The sequence below is a fragment of the Malus domestica genome, chromosome 05 (assembly GCF_042453785.1).
Source record: "Malus domestica chromosome 05, GDT2T_hap1".
Taxonomy (NCBI): domain Eukaryota; kingdom Viridiplantae; phylum Streptophyta; class Magnoliopsida; order Rosales; family Rosaceae; genus Malus; species Malus domestica.
In genome coordinates, this window is record NC_091665.1 from 38083337 (window position 1) to 38106571 (window position 23235).

The 23235-nt window shown below is 35.6% G+C and overlaps 2 protein-coding genes across 2 annotated transcripts; one reads left to right on the plus strand and one right to left on the minus strand.

Annotated features, from left to right (window-relative positions):
* Positions 1–2804: 2804 nt before the first annotated feature.
* LOC139196253 (zinc finger BED domain-containing protein RICESLEEPER 2-like) lies at positions 2805–4579 on the minus strand. The gene is made up of 2 exons (XM_070821931.1): positions 3880–4579; positions 2805–3757 (listed from the first exon to the last, which is right to left on the minus strand). The coding sequence occupies exons 1-2, from the start codon at positions 4577–4579 to the stop codon at positions 2805–2807; spliced, it is 1653 nt and encodes a 550-aa protein (XP_070678032.1).
* A 2052-nt stretch (positions 4580–6631) lies between these two features.
* LOC114821332 (uncharacterized) lies at positions 6632–7060 on the plus strand. Its single transcript, XM_029093393.1, has one exon. It carries the CDS (start codon positions 6632–6634, stop codon positions 7058–7060), a length of 429 nt encoding a protein of 142 aa, XP_028949226.1.
* Positions 7061–23235: the final 16175 nt, after the last annotated feature.

Consider the following 23235-nt stretch of genomic DNA (forward strand, 5'->3'; position numbering starts at 1 on the left):
TTTGGCTTGGTAAAGGCCATGTAGTCGTTCGTCCGAAAAAACAAAGGCCAGGCGGTCCGGTCAAATTGTGGCATCAACTCCCTTCTCTCTCTAACCGTCACACGCTCACTACTCACAACCCTTTGGGTATTAACTACATTGAGAATAATCAAAGGACAATGAATAATTGAGAAAGATGAGGAGCTAGAGAGAAATTTTAAAGAGAAATATGGCTTCTGTATTTCTAAGAAAATAACTAACTAATTACATTTGTCAGTTGCAGTTCTTTATATGATAAAACAATACAAACTTACTTGTAACTGATTAACCAACTAACAAATCATTTAATAGCCTAACAAATATTCTAACAACTTTGATTGACGTGACAATGATTATATAACAACCTATAATCAAGATAAACAATCATTTGTTTAGTCTCTCACACACCCTAATTTAGTTATGTTAATTGTTTTTTAGGATAATTCTTTGTGTCTGTAGTTTTGGGTAGATAGATTAACAAAAATCATTGTGCTGTCTATAATTTGATGGAGATGTTGAATTATTGTATTTTTAGTCTCTTCAAACAAAAATGATACACTTACTACATATTTGTACTATCATTTGTACAATCTATCAAATAAAAGTTGAGTCCGCCAACACATGTAAGTCTCATATCAATTAGAGAGATGGTACAAATATATTGCAAAAGTAGTATTTTTGCTAAATTAAACTAGCAAGTATAACGTCTCAGTGTTGAGGGATTCTTAAACATATGTATGTTGAGAAATGATTTCCACACAATCTTTTTTTTTTTGGTAGTAAACTCCTATTATGTTTTGTCTTGATTCTCCTCTTATTTATTCACCTAAAAGTTAGAAATAGCTTTAGAGGGTGTGTCAAGAATATAAGTGTGTAAAATTGATTTCCAAGTATGTAGGCTTATTTGTGTGTGAGGTGAATTTTAGTGTTAGTGTTCTAATACGCCTGTACTGTTTTGTAGTTCTGAATTTATTTGTATGTCTTAATCTTGCTTACGCATCACATACCAACCACCTTGACGAAGGTGTAACTCAAAACGGCAACTGTTGGAGTCAGAAGCATTGGAGGTATATATGGTTACTCTCTGTCTCTCTAATTTAACAGAGGCTTTAGTTAGGGTTTCAGTTTCTTAGAAAATTCACTACCAAAAAACTGGCATTTGGGTACAAAACTAAGGACACCAATGAAGAGTTTGTGTCTCTATGAACACCAATACAATGGACCAGTGCCCATTCAATAAAGAGCACAATGTATTGTGCCCAATGTAAAAGAAAATTGACACAAACACATTAGGCTGACAACTTTTTGATAAAAAATACACAGAAAGGGATATTTGTGTCTATACATAGACTTAAGCGCACAATTGTATGTGTCCTACTTTTATAATTACATAAGTATACGTGTCTTGCTAAACAAATATGGGACAACTAAAACAGAAGAGCGGGTCATACTTTTTCTCTCCGTTGTGAGAGCCTTCTCTCCGCAGTGAGAGTCTTCCCTCCTCTATGAGAGCCTACAACATAGCGATGGCAACGGTTCGGTTTGGGGACGAAAAAGCAATATCCATCCCTATAACCACAAAAATTAGCCATACCCATAACCGTAAAATAACCAATCGGGGATTATCCATAACCATATCCACCGGGTAACGGATTTTCAATCGGTTATCGGTTATATCCATGTAATCATACACGAACGAAAATCTAAACACAGAGTCATAGATTAACGAACTGAAAACCAACCAAAAAAAATGACCTTAAACAAAGAACAATACACAGAACAGAGAGATGCTGCATCAACAAAATGAAAGAAAATGACAGAGAATGAAACAAATAAAGGAACCCCCAAAACCTGACCAAACAGTGCAACAAAATCCAGATATAATTCACAGCAAAGAGGCTGAAATGATGAAAATATATGCTAACAGTAAAGAATCCAACCACTCATCCGACATCCAATTACAAAAAACATAACAATATATTGACGACAAAAGAACGAGATATATGCAATTTGCTTCTAGTTCCGCCAAGGCTGCCATCATCATTATTTCATGGTGCTCCTGCAGCTCCTCCTTCACACCCATCAATGGAGCATGAATCCTACATTATTAAGAAAATGACGAAATAATTAATATGAATCGTTGTACACATATAATCTACAAAGAAGATATTTATATACATATAATATAATTGCCAATACTTACCTCATCCATATCCATTTCTTCAAAATAAGTGCAGCAACCAACGTGTGCATTAGAACAAGAAGCTAGTTGTGAAACATGAAATTGAAGACTTAAATTAGTTCTAAAAACTGAATGCATACTAATTAATTAAGTTTGAAATTAAGATTAAAGAACATGCACAGCAGCACAAATATAAGATGAAAATAAATTAATACTTTGGAGTACCTTGAATTTCTTTCCACAACCAATTTTGGGCGCACATTAAGGCTTCCAATGTCTTTGGATGAAGTCTACTACGGTGTGGACTTACAAATCTCCCACTAGTACTGAAAGCTAATTCGGAAGCAACTGTAGATACATGAATAGCTAATATATCCCTTGCCAAAGCACTTAAGATAGGATATTTAGTCCCATTTGATTTCCACTAGCCCAAAATATCAAAATCAGATGTTCTAGGCAAAACAGCCTCATCGAAATAGTGATCTAATTCTGACTTTTCATTATCAGTACTTACAGTACTAGAAACAAACAAGTCAAAGTTATCCATTAAATGATTCATCTCTTTAAAGTCAGATTGATTCAAATGAGATGAAGTGAATGATGGCTAATGACCCATGTTAGAACTATGATTAGATCCACACTCTTTTATCAAATCATAACAATATTTGCGAATCTTATCAATTTCATTCGAAGCATATTGCCCATACATAAGCGGAAAGAAATACTCAATCAGCCTCATCTTGAATCTTGGATCCAACACAGTAGCTACAACCATTATTCCATGAATCACACTCCAATATTTATCAAATTTCTCAATCATACTTCTTGCCATATTTTTTATTTCATCACGTCTAGAGGTAAGCCACCGAGTTAGCGACAACCTGGTCTCACAAATCTTTGGAAAATAAAGATTGGCTGTAGGGTACTTAGTTCCAGAAAACAACTCGGATACATTATAAAACAACTTTAACTTCTCACAAATCTCTCTTGCCATCTCCCAATCTCTATCATCAGGCAAACACTTATATTGCGACTCTCGTTGTTTCAAATAAGGGAAAACATCCTTGTAAATCAAAGCAGATTGAATCATTAAAAAGGTGGAATTCCACCGAGTTTTACAATCAAGCACCATTTTCTTAGTGCCTGGAAGCTTCAACTGACGTGCTGCTTCCTCAAATTTTTCCTCTCTTTTTTGTGTTGTTGTCCAATAAACAACACTCTCACGAATTTTCTCAATACCACCACCAATCACTTCAAGACCATCCTTCACAATTAAGTTTAATATATGTGCACAACAACGCATGTGAAAGAACCCTCCACCCAACAAAAGTGAACTACCAGAAAGTTTTTCAAGAATAAGATCAATCATTTTATCATTTGTAGTGCAATTATCTACTGTTAAGGTAGAAAGCTTACGATCGAGGTTCCAATCTAGCAAGCACTCCATCAAAACATCTGAAAGTGTCTCGGCGGTATGCGGACATGGCACATAAATAAATCTGAAAAAAATTACAATGAAGATGGTTACAATAAACAATTTGAAATATAAATCTAAAGCTAGACAACAATTAAATAGAAGTTAAAGTATTAAAAATATCACCTTATTATTCGGCTCTGCAACGTCCAAGAGTCATCAATAAAATGAGATGTTATTACCATAAATCATCTGTTCTGATTACTTGCAGTCCACATATCAGTAGTTATGGCAATTATACTCTTATTTTCATCCAACAATTGCATTGTTTTCAAACGCTCATAATCATATATTTTGAGGATATCACTCTTGATTGTGTTTCTTGAAACAACCTTAAACAACGGTTGGACAACACTCATGAAGTTTCTAAATCCAACATGCTCAAGCATGGAAAGAGGATACTCATGCAATATTATCATTTGGGCGAGAGCTCTCCTTGCACTTTCTTGGTCAAATGTATACAACTCTACTTTCCCATCTCCTACTTTTTGGGTTAGTGTTTGCTTCAATTTTTTTTGTCTCCAACGTGGACATATCGTCACATGATGCCTCAAATGGCTGGTTCCATTTCCAGTGTTCCCACCAAGCTTCTTGCTACAATAATTACATATTGCTTTCATCACCCCATCAACTAGTGTTCTTGTGTAATGTTGCCACACCAAACTGCGAAGTCTCGAATTATTACCTTCACCATCATCACCCCCAGCTTCATTAATCTCACCAGCGACCTCATTTGGATTTGGTATATCTTGGGGCTGAGCAATTTGACTTGGTATTTCTTGTTGCACAACACTTGGATGCAATGTAGGTGCTAGATTACAATCAGTTGGGGTACATATTGTTTCTTCTTGAGACTTAAATTTTCTTTTAGACATTTTGATTGTTGCAAACACAACCAAATCCATTAATATGTAAACAAAGACATGGTATAATACTGAAATTGAGTCAATTAACATGTAAACTAAATATATAACAATAAACAAGAAGACAATTATTGATTTAACAAGCAAAACCCAATACCCATTTAATCATACACCAACGAAAAATCTAAACACAAGAGTCACAAATTAACGAACTAAAAACCCACAAAAAGAACCAAAAAAAAAAAAAGAGAAGAAACTGACCTTAAAACAAAGAACAATACACAAAATGGAGAGATCAGAGATGCATCCCCAACAGTAGAGAATCGAATTAAAAATTGAACATAGCTCAAAAACACTTACCCTTCAATGTTTGGAGCCTTAGAAAACTTTATGATGTTCATGCAAATATTTTTAGGTCTCAATGCATCCACCTATCCTGCAAACCAAAAATGGAAATGCATTAACACAAATGCCAAAACCGATTTCTAAGATTTTAGTATTCTCTTTACCCTTGCAACCAAAAAACAAAAATTGCAGAAAAATGAGCAAGAAGCTAAAGCAGAAAAAATCATATTTTCAACCACCAAAACCCAATACCCATTTAACCTGAGATTTCAGTGTTTTCTTTACCCTTGCAACTCAAAACAAAAAATCCCAGGAAAATGAGCAAGAAGCATAAGCAAGAAAAAAACATATTTTCAACCACCAAAACCCAATACCCATTTAATCATACATAAACGAAAATCTAAATACAGAGTCATAGATCAACGAACTGAAAACCAACCAAAAAAAAAAAAACTGACCTTAAAACAAAGAACAATACACAGAACAGAGAGATGCTGCATCAACAAAATGAAAGAAAATGACAGAGAATGAAACAAATAAAGGAACCCCCAAAACCTGACCAAACAGTGCAACAAAATCCGGATATAATTCACAGCAAAAATGCTGAAATGATGAAAATATATGCTAACAGTAAAGAATCCAATAAAAAAAGGAACTTAGCTTTCGAAATCCAGCCACTCATCCGACACGCAAAAGGGAATGGATGATCCAGAGTGATTCATGGACTGACACTGAGGGAGTCCCAGAGTCGAGGGACCTTACTCGTCTCTGTTCACCATCCCAACCCCTCCCTCTCTGTTTCTCTCCCTATTATCCGGACAACCACTCTCTCTTCTCTTTCTCTCACTGTCACTTTCTTTTTCTCTCACCCGTGCCAGGATCGGCGGCATGCATGGCCTTACCTGCGCGGCTGCGCCCAAGAAAGAAGATTCAAGTCCTAATCTGAAAGACTGAAACCCTATGATAAAAAGATGATTCTAGTTCTACCCCTCTAACTCATCATCCTCACCGTAGGATCTGAAGATGAGATGGACAATCATGTCATTTTACACGACTACTGAATCAGTGAATCCCGGTTACAAAATTGAATTTTTAAGAATTAATTAAATAAAATATAATATATATCAAATATATATATATAATATTTGGTTCGGATTCGGGTACGGATATGGATTGGATACCCCTATAACCATATCCAAACCCATAATCAAATAAAATTCACGGTTTTTCCCCATATCCAAACCATACCCGAATTTTCATATCCAAACCTAATCCATTCGGACGGATATCCACGGGTATCGGGTTTCACGGTTAAAATTGACATCCCATAATAACTCCGCCCTCAACTGTACCATACCAGATCTAATAGTGCATCCCCCTCCAGTTTTCAACCATTTCCTCCTTTTCCCCAAATTTTCAATTGTTCCCAAATTCGAGTTCAACTAACCCTAGTCTGGGTAGTTGGGTTTATTAAGTGTCTGCGCTTCTTACACCTTTCATCCCTTGTTCAATTATTCATTGTGTCCTTTTCGACCATCAGCATTGATTTCTCCATCTTTTCCCTCTGCTCATGCGGTGAGTAGTTGGGTCCAACGGCTGACGAATTGAAGGCTTTCAATTTAACTTCAACTGGGCCATAAAGGTCAATTGGGTATTGCAGAACTTATCTGTCAGTTATGAGTCAGAACTTATCTGTCAAAAGATGAGGAGACGACGAATCGAATACTAGAGCAGGTCTCTTGGGCAGTGATGAGTCAGAACTTATCTGTCAAAAGATGGCCTCAAGAACTAGCACTTGAAGAGGTAATGTTGAGAAAGGTCCCATTCTGGATCCAAATGAAGGGCGTGCTATTACATCTGAGCACAGAGGTAAATGCCAAGAAATTGGCAAGCCATATGGGAGAGGTTATTAAGATAGAAGAGTTGTCACTGGCTAGAGGGTTCTTAAGGGCCCGGGTGTTGGTGGATACAGATCACCCTCTTATAAACGGATGCTGGCTTCCACGTCCGGGGGATAAGGAATCCTGGATCGGGTTTAGATATGAGCGGCTCCAAGATTTCTGCTATAGGTGTGGGAGGATCGGCCATGTTATGACGGAGTGTACCTTTGAAAAAAGCAGGAGTGGGGCTGTTGGGTTTGGTGAATGGACTCGGATGAAACAACCCAGGCCTCTATAGGAGTATGTCCATCCACTACCAGTAATGCAATGCAACCGTCGCCATGCCAGAATGATGCCAGAGAAACGGAACTTAAGCTTTCAAGATAAGGTATTCTCAACAAGCACGAAAGGGGTGCTAGATTAGGGATCATCTGAACCCCAAAGGTTGGGAATTGTCTTCCATGATCTCGGGAGCCAGGGGAGAATTGGGGGGGATTATTGCTATGGTGGGATCTCCTGTTAGTGGAATTCTTCCCCCAGTGCAATGCGAGAATGTAATTCGGCCTGAAGCAGAACTAACAATCCAATCCTGGGTGTGAGTGATGACCTTGGTCTGCTTCCAGTGGAGACCCACACCTTTGAAGAGGGGGAAATGGAAAGGGGTAGAAGCTCCCACCAAACTTCAATCCAGGGATTCTTTAATGGCTTGGGCCTAAAGAGGAAAACTGATATGAAGATTCAGGGGGGAGGACAAGCTCGGAGTAAAAGAGTGAAAAAAGAAGCAGGCTGCTTAGGAGGAGGAAGATGACAACGAGTAGGGGGCGAAATCCCAGTATAAGTGGCGGTGGCATAGAAGGTGGAATTTCTGTTCTCGTGGAGGCAAATCTGCTTGATGTGCCGATTGCTCAGGGGAAGAAAGTGAGAAGCCTGCGGGTTGGAAGCCCAAACCAGGATTCTGATGCACCTCAGACTAAGAGGGCGAGGGTGGAACCTTGGGGTGGTGGTGGCTGGCCCATAATAGTTGCACCATCGCCATGATCTACCTAATGTGGAACTGCCATGGTCTTGGGTCGGACGCGGTAGTTCGAGCTTTTCATGGGCTTATTAGGCGGTACAGACCCTGTGTGATCTTTCTGTCCAAGGCGAAAATGAAGGATCACAGATTAGAAGGAGTTCGGCACATAATGGGTTATACATACGGATTCTCGGTCCCAACTATGGGGGCTGCGGGTGGTCTTAGTCTTTGGTGGAACGACCTTGTCCAAGTGACTATCCTTTTCTCGTCAAAGAATCTAATTCACACAAGAGTCCGAGATAGGTGTTGTAATGATTGGTGTTTTGCATCATGGGTTTATGGTACTCCATATAGAGCAGAGAATAGGGCATTCTAGAGGTGGATCTCGGAGGTTTTACAGCCTTGCCCAACCCCGTGGTTTTGTGGAGGAGACCTGAATGAGTATCTTTGGGATAGTGAAAAGGCTGGGGGGATGGAGGAGTCTTGCTCTCGCCCCCGGTTCCTGTAGGATTTTATGTCAAATGGAGCTCGTGGATTTACATTTCAGTGGACCAGCATTCACCTGGAGAGGTTCCCGTAATGGAAGCTTGATGCAGGAAAGATTGGACCGTGGGATGGTGAATGGCAATTGGCAAGATTATTGGCCTAATACTTCAGTCACCTATGAAACGGTTAGAGCCTTAGACCTAGTTTGGGAGTGAGGTGCTTAAAAAAAAAACACCCATGAAAAAAAGCTGTGAGGGTTTTAGGTGTTTGGTAAACTGAAAAAAAAAGGCTCATTTTGGAAGCTGCTGTGAGAATAAGCTGAAATCAAAGGAAAAAGCTGAAGCTGCTATTTGTAGCTTTGGAAAACTGGTTTTTTTTTTCAAAGCGCACAGAGCTACAATGCTTCTTTAATGAAAATACCCACTATTAGACTGCTTTTTTTTTTTCCAAAAGCACTTTTACAAAAAAGTTTACCAAACACTCTGCTGATTTATTTCACAGCCGCTTATTCTCACAACACAGCCGCTTATTCTCACAGCAGCTTTTTTTCAAAGCACAGCAATACCAAACCAGCCTTAGACCACTGTTATTTGATCATCAAAACCAATCCCCGGAGTCGAAAAAAAATGATGAAACTATTCAGGTTTGAATCATTCTGGATAGATGAGTAGGGTTGCAAGGATGTCATTGATGCGAGTTCGAGGGGGCCTAATGGTGAGGAGTGGGTAGACAAATGGCATCAGAAACTCAACTCTTGCCGAAAGGGGCTTGTTGAGTGGAGCAGGGAAAAATTCTGCAGAGTGAGGGAGGAAATTCAAAGCTTAAGCAGTAGGATCCATAACTTGCAACATAATTGGGAGGAGAATGGAGAGCAAATTAAAAGTTTATCTGAGCAACTAGATAGGATGGAGGAACAAAAGGAAAAATTTTGGCAGCAAAAATCCCGAGTTAAATGGCTGCAAGCAGGTGATTTTCGAAGTTCTTCCATCAAACTACTGTTCAGAGAAGAATAGCGAACCGGGTGGAAAAAATCCAAAATGGAAGCGGCACATGGATAGAGGACGATGCCGGGATTCGCCGGACGGTTGATAATCATTTTTCCAATTTGTTCAAATCTGTTGGACAGCGGGATTGAGGCTCTATTCTGGATTGCATTGATCATGTTGTTACTGACGAGATGAATGTTTCCCTCTCTTAACCGTTCACATTGGAGGAGATAAATGATGCAATCTTTAATATGGGTGGGCTTAAGGCCCCAAGTCCTGATGGGTTCCAAGGAATTTTCTTCCATTCCTTCTGGAATATCATTGTGGATGAAGTGAATGGCTTGGTGTGTGATCTGGTTAATGGCAGGGCTTGCCCGAAGTCTATCAACTCGACGTTTATTGTTCTTATCCCGAAGGTGCCCAACCCGGAGAATGTTAGCCAGTTCCGTCCGATAAGTCTTTGTAACCACTCGTATAAGATTGTATCAAAGGTGCTGGCTAATCGTCTTAAACCTCTGTTGCCAACAATAATTTCACCCAGTCAGAGTGCGTTTGTGGCTGGGAGACAAATTCAGGACAACGTTGTGATCACTCATGAAGTTTTTCACTTTCTGAAAATGCGGAAAGGTTTGTTCGAGTTGGCATTGAAGATTGACATGAATAAGGCCTACGACAGGGTGGAATGGGGCTTCCTTGCAGCAATTATGATTAGAATAGTGTACCAAGTCCGGCTACTTGGAAGGCGTCAAGTTAAGCACGCATGGTCCGATGCTCTCCCACCTCCTATTTGCTGATGATACGCTCATCTTTCTAAAGGCCTCTTCCATGAATTGTCAGAACATTGTTCATATTCTGGACGCTTATTGCCATGCTTCGGGGCAGGAGCTCAGTTTGAATAAATCTTCTGCGTTTTTCAGTGACAATACGCCGGCGTGTGTTCGTGACGAGCTGCAACTGTTACTTCAAATGCCGTCGGTGGCACCTAATTAACAATAACAAATAATAAAAGTCAATGAAAATGCTAACCTTTCAGACGGGCTAGTATCAATATCTACACTCAGCTTTAGCATAATAGATGCAACCTCCTCTGCAATCCATTGTTTCTCAGCGGAAACTGGCCCATAATCAATAACAGAGCCCTTTAGTACTTTTGCACTAGAAAAATGTATATCACAAAACATATGCATGACTATCAACCCAAGATGAAGAGTCTACCTGCTTTTATTGCCTCCTTAGCTAGTTGCTCATCCACACCAGATGAAAATCCTGTATCATTTACTAGTCGGGTATACAAACTCTGTTCAACCTCCTTATCTCCGACAATCTTTAGCTTTGAAATTCTTTCCTCGCCAAGCTTTTCAACAATTGATCTGACATTTATAAAGTGTTAAATGGAGTATTAGCGCAGTCATATACCATCCAATGGAGCATGATCAACCAAAACTGGTATGTGGTGGTAAGGATTAATACAGTACTTAACTGCAGTTTTTGCTCAATATTATATGCACACAAATATGTATGTGTATCTGTGCCTGTCTGTGTACTTATGTACAATTTTTTGCATAATTTTATAATATTTAACTTACAAACAAAGAGCTAATGACAAGTTGCTTAAGAATGATTAATAGATCAATCAGTCACATTAAAGCTTATACAGTAATATTTTGTTGTAACTGAACTTACTTATCATAATTCTATGTACTATTTGCCACAATGGAAATCGCATATGCTGTCAAGTGACACTAGAATCTGTGCTATTGCAGAAATTTGGAATGAAATTGCAGCTGTGTCAGGGGCTGAGTCCTTTATGACCACATCGAAAGAAACTACTGCCAGAATGAGAACCTCAAGGGACTTGGATGGTCTGCCTTCCCATTTTGATGTCCTTCTCGTACCCTTCTGTTTGTGTGGTCACGATTAAGCCACGTCAACATTTTATATTACTATTTCTTTTTGTTTTATTATTTAAAAAAAAAACAATATAAAATGTTGACGTGGCTTAACCGTGATCACACAAAACAGGAGGGCACCGAAATGGGAGGGCAGACAATCCAAGTCCAACCTCAAGAGGTCCAATTATAGTCAAAGCTACAGTGCTTTCTGTTGTGTCCAAAACCCAGAGCATGTTCGTAACTATCTGGAAACTTAACATAAAAAAAGCATAAAAAAAAATAATATAAAATGTTTGTGGAAGCCAGACTTGTAGCCAGGACGAGGCTGAAATGCCTCTATGAATCTTCCCGGCTCCTAAAAAGAGTGGATAATCATGAGTTGCAACCAGTTGTCCCTCTTTAAAAAAAAAAGAAAATTGAAAAATGATTATATAGGGTATTCAGTATTCTAATGAGTACAAAGTATTATCCTAGAATTTTTGCCAACTGAGAAAATGGCGGACTTTCATGGGGTAAATTACCAAGTTTGACCTCTTTATTGGTGAGTATTTGCTGCTTTGCCATTTGTTGCAGGGTCTATGGAAGTAGTATGCTAGAGATTTTCCCGTGTATCGGAAACACATTTCGATGCATCAAGTGTAATAATACAATTGATTGGAAATTTAAAAAAAAATCAACTAATTATATTATGACACTTGGTATACTAAGATGTATTTTCAGCATACTGAAAAATTTCTCAATAGTATGCTTACTTTGTCTCTTTCCCTGCACTGCACACCATTGTACACCTCACGGGTCCATATGTGTCAATGGATGCATGGTGTAAATAATGTCTCACTCGTTGGTTAGCTCTTCTCCTGTAGAAGTTTACAAACATCACCATCTTCCAATCTCAAACCCGAGAACGATGATGCTCACAGTTTGATGAAATGTAGATTATGAGTTTGGATATGGCTTTGCGATTTTTTCCATTAATCTAGTAATTCAGTCTACAATTCGGTTGGACTTGCCAAAGATTCTTTGCATAATTTTTTAATTTAATTGGATCCCTCAGTAAAAAGAGGGTTTCGAACTTAAAAAGTTTTGTGAGTTTTTGAACATTGAAGATAATAAAGTCCATGGTTTTTGTATTGGTTGTTTGTTTATTCTTTTTGATCGAATGAAAACTATTGGCTTTGAGATCTAAGGTTGTATGTCTAACAGTTAAAAACACTAGGAAATGTGTCGGATTTAGCTTTAAAATTCAGAGATTTTGGACATTGAAGCTTTTCTTAGGGAATAAAATAAATATCGGAATCCTTCTTTTCCTATTTAAATGCTAATTATTATTGTGATTTTGTATGTTTTCTTCAATGCCAGTTATTCTTAAATTAAGATAATGTTTTTTTGTTAGGGAGTGAAGATGAATTTTAGAGACAGAAAAACAAAATTAGTAACATATAAACCTAAAATTGCAAATTAATCCAAAAATAACAAATAATTAGATAAAAAGTTATAGCCATATACATTTCTATATAATTTTTGAAAAAAAATGAAAAATTATGTAATATGAATTTGTCTGTCAGAACATTATAATTACTTTAGTCTAAAGTAGGGGAGGTGGCACTGTGCAATTTTGGGGTACATTTCAGTTTATTTACGAAATTGCCACTAAATCTCGCTGCCCCCTGATTTAAGTTTATTTGCAAAATTGCCACTGGGCTTCAGAAAGGGTTTTGAGTCGTTGGGCTAGAATTTCCGTTCAGATTGGAATTTTCAGTTTTGCGATCCACACGTTGATCATTGCTGTGTAGGATCGCCGACTGTGTGGGATTTGGTGAGAGGATGGTTACGTGTCCATCATCGTCGAAAGGTCTGCTTCGACTGCAACGTCTCAACTTTTCTATCCATTTCAACTTGTCTCTCACAAGCCTCTGCTTCAGTCACTCTCGATCGTCGCCTTTTCTAAGGCGTCCGAGGGACAAAAACCGAAAGCCAAACCTCCACCACAAATGAAGTCACGAACGCCACTCTCACTCACCCTCCACTGTTGTACACTAACCCAATCATAATTCTGAAATCCAATCACAACCCAGATGTTAATCCTTCAGAGAATGGCAATGGCCACTTCTTCTTCCTTCCTCTCAATCCCTCTCCTAAAGACCTCTTCTTTGCTTTCCCCAGTTAAACACTGCGCTTCACCACTGAGCTCTGAGTTCAGGGCTCTGTCCCTCTACGGCGGTAGAAATGGAGTCTCCACCTCCTCGGCGATGGCCACGAAATCAAACACCGGAAGCACAAAGGCGGCCAGTTTCTCTTGCTTCTCAGAGTTATAGAAATGAAACACCTCAGCCAAATCCAGTAACAAGCTCATTCCCGGAGTCCTCAGTGTCTTCCAATATCTCGTCATCAGATACCGGCATGGAATACTCAAGCCCTCCTTTAAGACAAAGGCGAACGGCAAACGTTGAGGAAGTTGAATCTTCATGATGTATGATATATGTTTTAGTTACTGCTCATTTGTTTGTACCATGTGCATCAGATTAAGGTCACTACTCATTTGTGCCATGGTTTTCATTCTTTTTTATTTTGTTTCTTGTTGTAGTTACTCATTCTCGGTAATCAACTGATAGTAAGGGCTGGTTTGGTATTGCTTGCTTTGAAAAAAAAACTGTTTTTGCTATGTTGTGAGAATAAGCAGCTGTGAAATAAAGTAACAGAGTGTTTGTTAAACTTTTTTGTAAAAGTGCTTTTGAAAAGAAAAAAAAAGCAGTATTATAATGTTTTGTAAACTTTTATGTAAAACAGATGTGAAAAAAAAGCCAGTTTTTCAAATATGGGATTTGCAGCTTTTTGTTTTTGGCTTTTTTTCACCAAAAACTGTGAAAAACAACTGAAGTTGAATGTTTACCAAACACAAAAAAACTCCCAGCTTTTTTTTTTATACCAGTTTTTTTTCATAATCACCTCACTACCAAACCAGGGCTAAGTTCTCTCTTCTTCTTTTTTTGTTATTTTAGTTGCTTATATATCACTTCTGTTAACATTTTCAGGTTTTCAGCAATCTTCAATTACGATAGCAACTTGATTCCTAGGATTTGGAATAAGAAGGGAGACATTAGTTGTCACATTCCAATCTCGGCTCCGCCGTAGCATGATATTATCCGCTTTGGGTTCCGGCCACGCTCTCACGGTTTTGTTTTTGGGAACTCACACGAGAACTTCCTAGTGGGTCACCCATCCTGGGATTGCTCTCGTCCGAACTCGCTTAACTTTGGAATTCCGATAGAACCCGAAATCAATGAGTTCCCAAAATACCTTATGCAATATGGAGGTAGTCATGTACATATAAGGCACATTACCCTCTCTATGTTGGTCAATGTGGGATGTTACATTAGTACTATTACGAAGGATGCTTGATCCGCTGTAATTATTTAGAAACTTAATGGATGGAGGTATAACCTGTCTGTATTTTGTTTGCATTTAAACGATATCTTAGCAACTTTTTTCTTTTATCTCTTTGATGCAGTCTCTTAAGATTTTGTTGGCTATAGCTGCAATTCGCTTGAGTGAGAAGCCAGATAACATTGAAAAGGTTCTCTTTTCTTTTCTAATGGATGGAACTAAAGCATCTATAGATCCTCTTACATCGAACACTTGGGAAGAGGTACTGTGTATAAGGATTTTTTTTTTCTTTATCTCCATATGGATAGACTTTCTATTTTCAAACTAATTTCTTATCAATAATTAATTCTGACTATAAGGATTTTTCCATTAATCTAGTTATTCGTTCAGTCTACAATTCGGTTGGACTTGCCAAAGATTCTTTGCATAATTTTTTAATTTAATTGGATCCCTCAGTAAAAAGAGGGCTTCGAACTTAAAAAGTTTTGAGAGTTTTTTAACATTGAAGATGATAAAGTCCATGGTTTTGTACTGGTTGTTTGTTTATTCTTTTTGAACGAATGAAAATTGTTGGCTTTGTGATCTAATGTTTATGTATAGTAGTTAAAAACACTAGGAAATGTGTCGGATTCGGCTTTAAAATTCAGAGATTTTGGACCTTGAAGCTTTTCTTAGGGAATAAAATAAATATCGGAATCCTTCTTTTCCTATTTAAATGCTAATTGTTTTATTGTGATTTTTTATGTTTTCTTCGATTCATGTTATTCTTAAATTAAGATAGTGTTTTTTTTGTTAGGGAGTGAAGATGAATTTTAGAGACAAAAAAACAAAATCAGTAACATAAAAATCTAAAATTGCAAATTAATCCAAAAATAACAAATAATTAGATAAAAAGTTATAGCCATGTACATTTCTATATAATTTTTGAAAAAAAAGGAAAAATTATGTAATATGAATTTGTCTGTCAGAACATTATAATTACTTTAGTCTAAAGTAGGTGGAAGTGGCACTGTGCAATTTTGGGGTACATTTTAGTTTATTTACGAAATTGCCACTGAATCTCTCTGCCCCCTGATTTAAGGTTATTTGCAAAATTGCCACTGGGCTTCAGAAAGGGTTTTGGGTCTTTGGGCTGGAATTTCCGTTCAGATTGGAGTTTTCGGTTCTGCGATCCACATCATCGCTGTGTAGGATCGCCAGCTGTGTGGGATTTGGTGAGGGGATGGTTATAGACTTGGCAATTTTTGACACGACACGAAAATAATGGGTTTCGGGTCAACACGATAACTTATCGGGTCACTATCGGGTGACCCGTTAAGAACCCGTTAATAACGGGTTCTTAACAGGTATACACGCGGGTAACACGTGGGTAACCCGTTTCGACCCGTTAAGAAAAAAATTATTTTAATAATTTTAAAGTTTAATTACTAAAAGATTTATTATAAAATACAATAGTCATATTAATATATACAATATATTCTATATTAAATATATAGTTTTGTATTATTGTTCTATATAAATTATAAAAAAATTAAAAAAAAGTTTTAGTCATTATTTATTTTTATTATGAGAGTTCCTTATTATCATTACTAAGATAAATTTTACATAACATATTCTTGTCCAAAATTAAAATATACTGGTATAGTATTTGTATATGCAAGAACTAAGAAGACATACATACAAGTATGAAAAATGTGAAAGAATATATAAACACTCGTGATTTATCATTATTCCTCCAAGAATAGATAATTGTTACACTTATATTATCGTTTAGATTTTTAAAATCCTTCAAACCCTCATGAATAATGTTTTTTATTTGAGGGCAAAATTAATAAAATTAATAATAATTATTGTATAAGTGTAAAAAATGTAAAAATATATATATACAATCACTCATATATAAAAAAATGTAAATGCTTTAAATTAAAGATCAAATTTATTCATTACATTCTTATAGGGTCGAGGAGTGTATCTGTAAAAAATCATCAAAATCAGAGATAAAATAACCATTAAATTGTGATTTTTCGTTTATAACCGCCGAAAACTTTTGTTCCATTACGTAATCTCTGAATGTTTGTTTTTTACGATTTTTTACATATGCGATCTCGGAATGTGTACAAATAAGTTTGACGGTTGGATCGTTGAAAAAAGTTTCATAAAATGCATATTGCGTCAAAACGGTAGATTAAGCAAACACTTAGAGTTAATATTATACTTCTATTAAGTATACACTAGTGTAAATATTTTAAATTAAAGATCAAATTTATTCATTACATTCTTATAGGGTCGAGGAGTGTATCTGTAAAAAATCATCAAAATCAAAGATAAAATAACCGTTAAATTGTGATTTTTCGTTTATAACCGCCAAAAACTTTTGTTCCATTACGTAATCTCTGAATGTTTGTTTTTTACCATTTTTTACGTATGCGATTTCGGAATGTGTACAAATAAGTTTGACGGTTGGATCGTTGAAAAAAGTTTCATAGAATGCATATTGCGTCAAAACGGTAGATTAAGCAAACACTTAGAGTTAATATTATATTTTTATTAAGTATAAAATAAGTTTTTGTGGTATCCACTAGTGTAAATACTTTAAATTAAAGATCAAATTTATTCATTACATTCTTATAGGGTCGAGGAATGTATCTATAAAAAATCATCAAAATCGGAGCTAAAATAACCGTTAAATTGTGATTTTTCGTTTATAACCGTCGAAAACCTTTGTTCCGTTACGTAATCTCTGAATGTTTGTTTTTTATGATTTTTTACGTATGCGATCTTGAAATGTGTACAAATAAGTTTGACGGTTGGATCGTTGAAAAAGTTTTGTAGAATGCATACTGCGTCAAAATAGTACATTAAACAAACACTTAGAGTTAATATTATACTTCTATTAAGTATAAAATCAGTTTTTGTGGTATCCACTAGTGTAAATACTTTAAATTAAAGATCAAATTTATTCATTACATTCTTATAGGGTCGAGGAGTGTTTTTGTAAAAAATCATCAAAATCGGAGCTCAAATTACCGTTAAATTGTGATTTTTCGTTTATAACCGTTGAAAACTTTTGTTCCGTTACGTAATCTCTGAATGTTTGTGTTTTACGATCTTTTACGTATGCGATCTCGAAATGTCTACAAATAAGTTTGACGGTTGGATCGTTGAAAAAAGTTTCGTAGAATGCATATTGCGTCAAAACGGTAGATTAAACAAACACTTAGAGTTAATATTATACTTCTATTAAGTATAAAATAAGATTTTGTGGTATCCACTAGTGTAAATACTTTAAATTAAAGATCAAATTTATTCATTACATTCTTATAGGGTCGAGGAGTGTATTTGTAAAAAATCATCAAGATCGGAGCTAAAATAACCGTTAAATTGTGATTTTTCGTTTATAACCGTCGAAAACTTTTGTTCCGTTACGTAATCTCTGAATGTTTGTTTTTTAAAGATTTTTTACGTATGCGATCTTGGAACGTGTACAAATAATTTTGACGGTTGGATCGTTGAAAAAAGCTTCGTAGAATGCATATTGCATCAAAACGGTAGATTAAACAAACACTTAGAGTTAATATTATATTTCTATTAAGTATAAAATAAGTTTTTGTGGTATCCACTAGTGTAAATACTTTAAATTAAAGATCAAATTTATTCATTACATTCTTATAGGGTCGAGGAGTGTTTTTGTAAAAAATCATCAAAATCGGAGCTCAAATTACCGTTAAATTGTGATTTTTCGTTTATAACCGTTGAAAACTTTTGTTCCGTTACGTAATCTCTGAATGTTTGTGTTTTACGATTTTTTACGTATGCGATCTCGAAATGTGTACAAATAAGTTTGACGGTTGGATCGTTAAAAAAAGTTTCGTAGAATGCATATTGCGTCAAAACGGTAGATTAAACAAACACTTAGAGTTAATATTATACTTCTATTAAGTATAAAATAAGATTTTGTGGTATCCACTAGTGTAAATACTTTAAATTAAAGATCAAATTTATTCATTACATTCTTATAGGGTCGAGGAGTGTATTTGTAAAAAATCATCAAGATCGGAGCTAAAATAACCGTTAAATTGTGATTTTTCGTTTATAACCGTCGAAAACTTTTGTTCCGTTTTGTAATCTCTGAATGTTTGTTTTTTAAAGATTTTTTACGTATGCAATCTTGGAATGTGTACAAATAAGTTTGACGGTTGGATCGTTGAAAAAAGTTTTTGGACCGCCAGCAATAGATAATTTTGTAGTAGTGAAACCTTAAATTTATTTAACCGTCAATTGTTATTTACACTTTATTCTTCTGACTGAATTTTATTTTTTGAAAACATGATCATCTGGTGGATGTAAGAAAATGATATCACGTTTCGATATTTACGATTAACTGAAATATGAGTCAATGTCATATAATTTGTAGAAACTTTATAAACATCAAGCAATATTTTCACTAACCGTATAACTCTAAATATAATATCAACTATCCAAACCGTTCATCTACCTACACCCTCTAATAGATCATGTTTTCAAAAAAGAAAATCTAAAAAAACGAAATTTGATGAGAACAATGAAGCATAAATGTAAACAACAATCAACGGTTAAATTTTGATCTATGATTTATATGATTATAGTGGCGAATTTCGAAGTTAAGCTCTTCATGAAAGTTATAAAGCTTGTCATTACGAGTGTTTATATATTTTTTTCTATATTTTTTTACACTTCTACATTAATTAAAAAACTATTAAAGACTTTAGGTAAGCGAAAATATACTTAAAACAAAATTGTGTTTTTATGTTTTGGATGTGATAATATGGAATGTATATACTTATTTAGTATTATGTTTTTCATTTGATTATTTATTGGTTTAAAATATATTTTCCTTAACGGGTAACGGGTCGGGTCATATTACCTGTTAATATTATCGGGTCGATTTCGGGTCGGGTCATTTTACCCGTTTATTTTAACGGGTGTTACACAACACGTTAAGATATCGGGTATGACACGAAAACGACACGAACACGGAAAACACGACACGAATGCCAAGTCTAGATGGTTACGTGTCCGTCATCGTCGAAAGGTTTGCTTCGACTGCAACGTCTCCACTTTTCGTTCCGTTTCAACTTGCCTCTCACAAGCCTCTGCTTCAGTCGCTCTCGATCGTCGCCTTTTCTAAGGCGTCCCAGGGACAAAAACCGAAAGCCAAACCTCCACCACAAATGAAGTCACGAACGCCACTTTCACTCACCCTCCACCGTTGCACACAAACCCAATCATAATTCTGAAATCCAAACACAACCCAGATGTTAATCTTTCAGAGAATGGCAATGGCCACTTCTTCTTCCTTCCTCTCAATCCCTCTCCCAAAGACCTCTTCTTTGCTTTCCCCAGTTAAACACTGCGCTTCGCCACTGAGCTCCGAGTTCAGGGCTCTGTCCCTCTACGGCGGTAGAAATGGAGTCTCCACCTCCTTAGCGATGGCCACGGAGGCTCAGATCTCGACCCAAGACGACAAAATGAAAGATGAAGAAAATAAGAACATATGGAAAAATGGGTGTACAGCAGTAGATAAGCTGCGAAAATTTTCATCCTGTTTTTGGGAATGTGAGAAGATACATGGGTTTCTATATCTGCTCGAAGGCAGCAATGTAAGTGGTGCTAACACCCTCGGGGTTGACCCTGCACCTTCTCCAGTAAACGACACTCAATCACTGCTCGCTGGCATTATAGGCGAAAAAAGGTGATAAATAATGGGAAATGATTTCCGAACGCCTTTTATCCTTTTGTGCACCCTTGTACTTGTCCTTGGGTCTTTTCTGCCTCTATGGTTTTGGCTATGATAATGTATATCTAAAATAAGATACGATTTTATAGGTATATGAATCAAACTAACATGTCAATTTTGTGTTAGTATGTTGCGGTGTAAATCTCCTCTTTTAATCAAAAGGAAAAAAATGGATGTTTCTTTTTCTATAGTTGGTGCTATTCACACTCCCATTTTAACTTCTCACACTTTTTTTTTGGTAATTTTTATCTTTTGATCTTTTTTAATTTATTCGATCAGACGACTGAAATTTGAGAAGAGTGGGTGGAGGTAAAAATGGGTATGAATATCACCACCCTTTTCTATCTGATAGCCAAGTACTTATAATAAACATAAGCAATCTTAGTAGATGCCTATAAACAAAAGCCACAAGTTTGCTCTAGATGAGTTATTGTCAATTGTTGATTGATTACGGTGTCACCCTAATGTGACTCTTTGGTAGTGTTTTTGCATAAGCCAACTCTTTTACATGAGTGATAGGTAATTGTAGGTCGATCAGTGTCACCTGAAGAACGATGTCATGTCAAGAGGTGATAACGATGCCAATAATTTAGGACAAAAAATTATGTTGCCTGCTTCATATACAGGAAGTCCTAGACATATGATTAATAATTATCAAGATGTTATGGCAATTTGTAAGGAATATGGTCATTCTGATTTGTTTATAACATTTACCTGCAATGTAAAATGGCCAGAAATTATTAGAGAATTTGAAAAAAAAAAAAACTAGGTTTCAAACCCGAGGAGAGGCCTGATATAATTTCTAGAATATTTAAAATGAAACTGGATGATATGCTTGATTTCATCAAGTCTGGAGCACCTTTTGCACAAGTTGAAGCAAGTGAGTTCTAAAAACTTATTTCCATTATTATCTTTATCTTATTCACATTTTTTTCTACATCAACCTAACTTTTTTTTTGTTCGTTTTTGTCGTTTTGATTTTTTTTACAAACAGATGTTTGCACAATTGAATTTCAAAAAAGAGGTTTACCTCATTCTCATATGTTAATATTGCTGAAATCAAAATTTAAATGTTATCTTGCATCAGACATGGATTCTATCATTTCAGCAAAGTTGCCAGACAAATTTGTGAATCATCAGCTTTATGAAATCGTTAATCAATTTATAATTCATGGTTCATGTGGTTATCTCAATCAAAACTCTTCTTGCATGTGGGAAAATAAATGTTCCAAAAGCTTTCCCAAGCCATATAAAAATGAAACTGTTTTTGAACCTAATGGTTTTCATGTTTATAAACGTCGTGATGATGACACAAAATTTGTTATAAAAAATGGAGTCAAAATTGATGACAGTTTTGTGGTTCTTTATAATCCTGAATTGCTTTCAAGATATAATGCTTATATAAATGTCGAAATTTGTTGTCAATCAATGCTTATAAAATATTTGTTCAAATATGTGAGTAAAGGTTCAGATAGAGCACGGTTAGTTTTACAACAAAATTCAAATGATGAAATATTAACTTATCTAAATTGTAGATATATATCACCTTATGAAGCTGTTTGGAGATTGTTTCAGTATCCCATACATCATAGAGAACTTTCTATTGAGCGATTACCAGTGCATTTACCATTAGAGCAAAATATTGTTTCAGTGCTGATCAATCACTACAATCAATTATCAATCAAAATGCTTCTAATCATACAATGTTAACAAATTGGTTTGAAACTAATAAAATTTATAATGAAGCACGTTCACTAACTTATGCTCAATTTCCATAAAAAATTTTATACGATACACGGAAAAATATTTGGAAACCAAGAAAACAAAAAGGTTCAATAAGTAGAATAGCATATGTGCATCCTGCATCTGGTGAATTATATTACTTAAGAATGCTTTTAAATTTGAAAAAAGCTGCTTTTAGCTTTGATGATATCAAAACTATTAATGGTATTGTACATGTTTCATACCAATATGCGTGTCAATCATTAAGATTATTAGGTGATGATAAAGAATGAATTGAAGCTTTATTAAATGATATCAATGCAACATCATCTGCTCAATTGAGACAATTATTTGTTACAATAATTTTGTTTTGTGATGTAGCAAATCCTCAAATTATTTTTTATAAACATTGGCAAAATATGTATGATGATATTTTATACAAATTACGAAAAACTTTTGCGATCCCTAATATGGTTATACCACATGATAAATTAAAAAATTATGTCCTATTTGAACTAGAATTGCTTTTTAACAATGCATTTACTTCTCTGGACAAATATCATTTACCTATGCCTGATCAAGTAGAATGCTAGAAATTAAAAATAAACTTTTAAGAGAAGAGTTAAATTATGATCGTGAAGAATTGTCAAAAAAACATGTTGTTTTAAAACTGCAACTTAACCAAGATAAAAAACATATCTATGATGCTGTTATAGATACTGTACATAAAAAAACACAAGGCCTATTTTTTGTCCATGGCCATGGAGGTACAGGAAAAACCTTTTTATGGGAAGTTATCATAGACTTAGATCTGAAGGAAAAATTGTTTTAACAGTTGCATCATCAGGAATAGCATCATTGTTATTACCAAGTGGCAGAGCAGCTTATTCCAGATTTAAAATACCTTTGGTTATTACTGATTATTCAATTTGTGCAATAAAAAACACGCACACACACACACCTTGCAAAATTAATTGAAAAGCATAATTAATTATATGGGATGAAGCACCTATGAATCATAAACATTGCTTTGAGGCTTTGGATAAATCACTTTCTGATCTTGTGTCATATTTACATGGTACAAAAAACAATATCCCCTTTGGTGGCGAACCTTTTTTATTAGGTAGTGATTTTCGCCAAATATTACCTGTTATACCTGGAGGAACCAAGGAAGATATAATAAATGTTTCTTTAAATAGTGCTTATTTGTGG

Excerpts from the sequence above, each read along its gene's own strand:
- LOC139196253 (XM_070821931.1), bottom strand. The coding sequence starts at position 4,579 with ATGGATTTGGTTGTGTTTGCAACAATCAAAATGTCTAAAAGAAAATTT. Across the intron at positions 3,758-3,879 it reads TACTGATATGTGGACTGCAA|CTTTAGATTTATATTTCAAA; the intron begins GTAATCAGAACA and ends ATTGTTGTCTAG.
- LOC114821332 (XM_029093393.1), top strand. The coding sequence starts at position 6,632 with ATGAGTCAGAACTTATCTGTCAAAAGATGGCCTCAAGAACTAGCACTT.